Below are 2,548 nucleotides of genomic sequence, written 5' to 3' on the forward strand. Positions count from 1 at the left end.
TTTCCAGGATAAAATCAAGTTTAATATAAAAATGTAAATGACATCAGACAACATGTGATCACACCAGAATGAGAGCCCACATCGGCGGCTGACAGCACAACCTCCCAACTGCTGTGTCACAGGGAGATCAGTTCCCCCTCACACTCACTTCCATTTCCCAACAGCTGGAACACCTGATCCAAACAGATGTGCTCACATGAATATACGCAAGTGATCGTCTCTACTGATCAATACACATGAATACACAGTGTTAATACACGTCCAGAGGAATTCTAATGCTGAAAACCATCATTTGCAGAGGTGTTTGTTTTGCAGGTCACTGTTACAATCATTTGTCATCGTTTTGTGGCCCACAGTGCGATAATGCGAGGTTCTCCTGTCTGCTGTTCCGCTCTGGAACCCTCCCTTCACTCCTGCCTCCTGACGTGACTGGCTGACTGATTCCCAGTGTACTGGTTGTCAAACGAGGGGTTAAATGGCAGCACACGTGTCTGAAAACAGAACTGAATCTTTGGCCTCGGCTCTGTCCAAGTGTGAGAGGAATCATAAGTCCCAGTTGGAGTTCGGCTGAGGAGTGGACGTGATCTCACGTCAACAGCGGAGGTGTGTCCCTCTGCAGTTTGACGCCGACAACACGCTCTCACTAAGCACACGTGGTGAGTCTGGAGGGTTGATGAGAGCGAAAACATGGACATCATAAACAGAAGCTTTTCATGTCCCTCCAGGAAGTCCCAGCATCACTGATCTGACCTCCACAGGCATCATTTTGGTCATTTGCAGTCAAACGAGTGTCATTGTTCTTCACTGTCATAAATCGAATGAATATGTGGGGAAATAAGTGACAAATGTAGAGATTTGCTGACAATACATTTCATCAAAGCGTTTGGTGAGGTGGCAGAAAGAAAAATACCTTTGCCAGACAACAGAAAACAGAGAGAGACCTTTTCTGTTCCAAGGCTTGTGTACGGCATGTGGAGCCTCAACCTGAAGGCCTCCACCCAGAAGGTCCCTGTTCAGCAAGCAGCCTCTCCGATGAGGGTCGGCGGCTGACTGAGTCCACCCGGAGGTGAAGAACACGAAATGTTGCGAAAACCGGTGGAGCCTGGGCTACAGTTACGTCTGACATGAACGCTGAAAGAGACTAAATGAGAAGAAAAGGAGGATCCTTACAGCTACGTCAAGATGCTAACATACTTCCTTGCAAAACCAGAAGCAGGATCTCTGGGCAGCTTTGCATAGACAAGAATAGAAATAATAAAGTGAAACGACTGGAAGCCAAAGATGCCTGCAAGGCCTAAAAATCTGCAGAAAGCTGCTTTGGACAATTCTAGTTTCATGAAGTGAGACATTAAAACATACAAATATTGTGTTTGGCCAAGAACATCATATATTTTCAGTATAGCAAAGTGTTTGAGAAGCTCCAGCCACACACACACACACACACACACACACACACACACACACACATATATACATTGATATGTACGTGTGTGTATGTGTGTTCTTCTTTGTGTAGCTCCTTCTTTTTTGTGGTCATGAGACGGACTGCTGATCACGGGATGGTCTCAGTCCCAGATAAAGGACAGAGGAAAGTCCTTCATCTCCGTCTGGAAGACCTTGTCAAACGTCTCATTCTGGGCCACAGTGAAGTGATTCTTCCAGTCGCCGATGGTTCCTGGAGCCACACGTGGGGACAAGGAGAGAGAGCGCTGTCGTCACTCCATCCATCCATCCATCCATCCATCCATCCACCGTCCCTCCCATTTCACACGTTCAACTCTGGATGTTCATCAAGTTCAGTTTCATCCATTTAGGATGAAATTTAAAGGCAACTTCACATCCAAACTAGCTAAACCTGTACTACGCAGAAAAGAGCACGTGAATGCGTCACAGAGAGCCTTGCTGCATGAGCTAGCGCCTCATACTCACATTATCCTGCTACATATTTCATTTGCTAATAGATTTCGCATTACTGTCTGGTTTTGTACTGTGCCATGTTTCCTCCTGGCTCAGACCTTCAGAGCGACGGGTCATGATGTGGAAGGACCTGTTGTTTTATGGAGCGTTTGGTGAAAACTAGCCTTCTGGCTGTCACTGGCATGTCTGCATGGATGCAAACGCTGAAGTGTTCGTTGAGGAGTCTCCTTTACGTCCAACAAATCCCTAAAACACCTGGAGCACTGATTCCATCAGCGTCGCCAGCAGCAGGAGCCTCTGTAGGCGCCGCCGTGGTAAAATGGCAGCAGGCTTCGCAGTCGTTACGGGACCAGACTTAACGCACTCCCGCTAAAACAAGACTTGAGCATTCGGAGATGGCGAGCTAACGCTAGCTTGTTAGCTCCCGCCAGACCACAGCCGCCTACTCGTCAAACTGGACTGGGCGTGTCGGGACATCTGAGGGTTAATTACGCACTTTAACGATCAGAGTCAAACGATTAGGGCCTGATTGTGGGTTCTGTTGAAGCTGATGGTGTTCATACTTCCATGATCCTGGAGCGACCCTGCTCATGCGTCTGCCTCTCAATGTGCGATCCAGTGAGATGTTCTT

The 2,548-nt window shown here is 47.6% G+C and overlaps 1 protein-coding gene across 5 annotated transcripts in view; it reads right to left on the reverse strand.

Annotated features, from left to right (window-relative positions):
* LOC147253913 (amine sulfotransferase-like) overlaps positions 1–2,548 on the reverse strand; it is an 11,318-nt gene continuing 8,770 nt past the window's right edge. For all 5 annotated transcript variants that reach the window (XM_086219268.1, XM_086219265.1, XM_086219267.1 and 2 more), the window contains one exon: positions 1–1,675. In XM_086219268.1, coding sequence (XP_086075394.1) covers positions 1,566–1,675 — 110 coding nt within the window. In that variant the 3' untranslated portion in view covers positions 1–1,565. The remainder of the gene's footprint in view (positions 1,676–2,548) is intronic.

This window comes from Aulostomus chinensis, chromosome 11 (genome assembly GCF_037954235.1).
Source record: "Aulostomus chinensis isolate RoL2024-O1b breed Wild chromosome 11, RoL_Achi_v1.0, whole genome shotgun sequence".
Classification (NCBI taxonomy): Eukaryota; Metazoa; Chordata; class Actinopteri; order Syngnathiformes; family Aulostomidae; genus Aulostomus; species Aulostomus chinensis.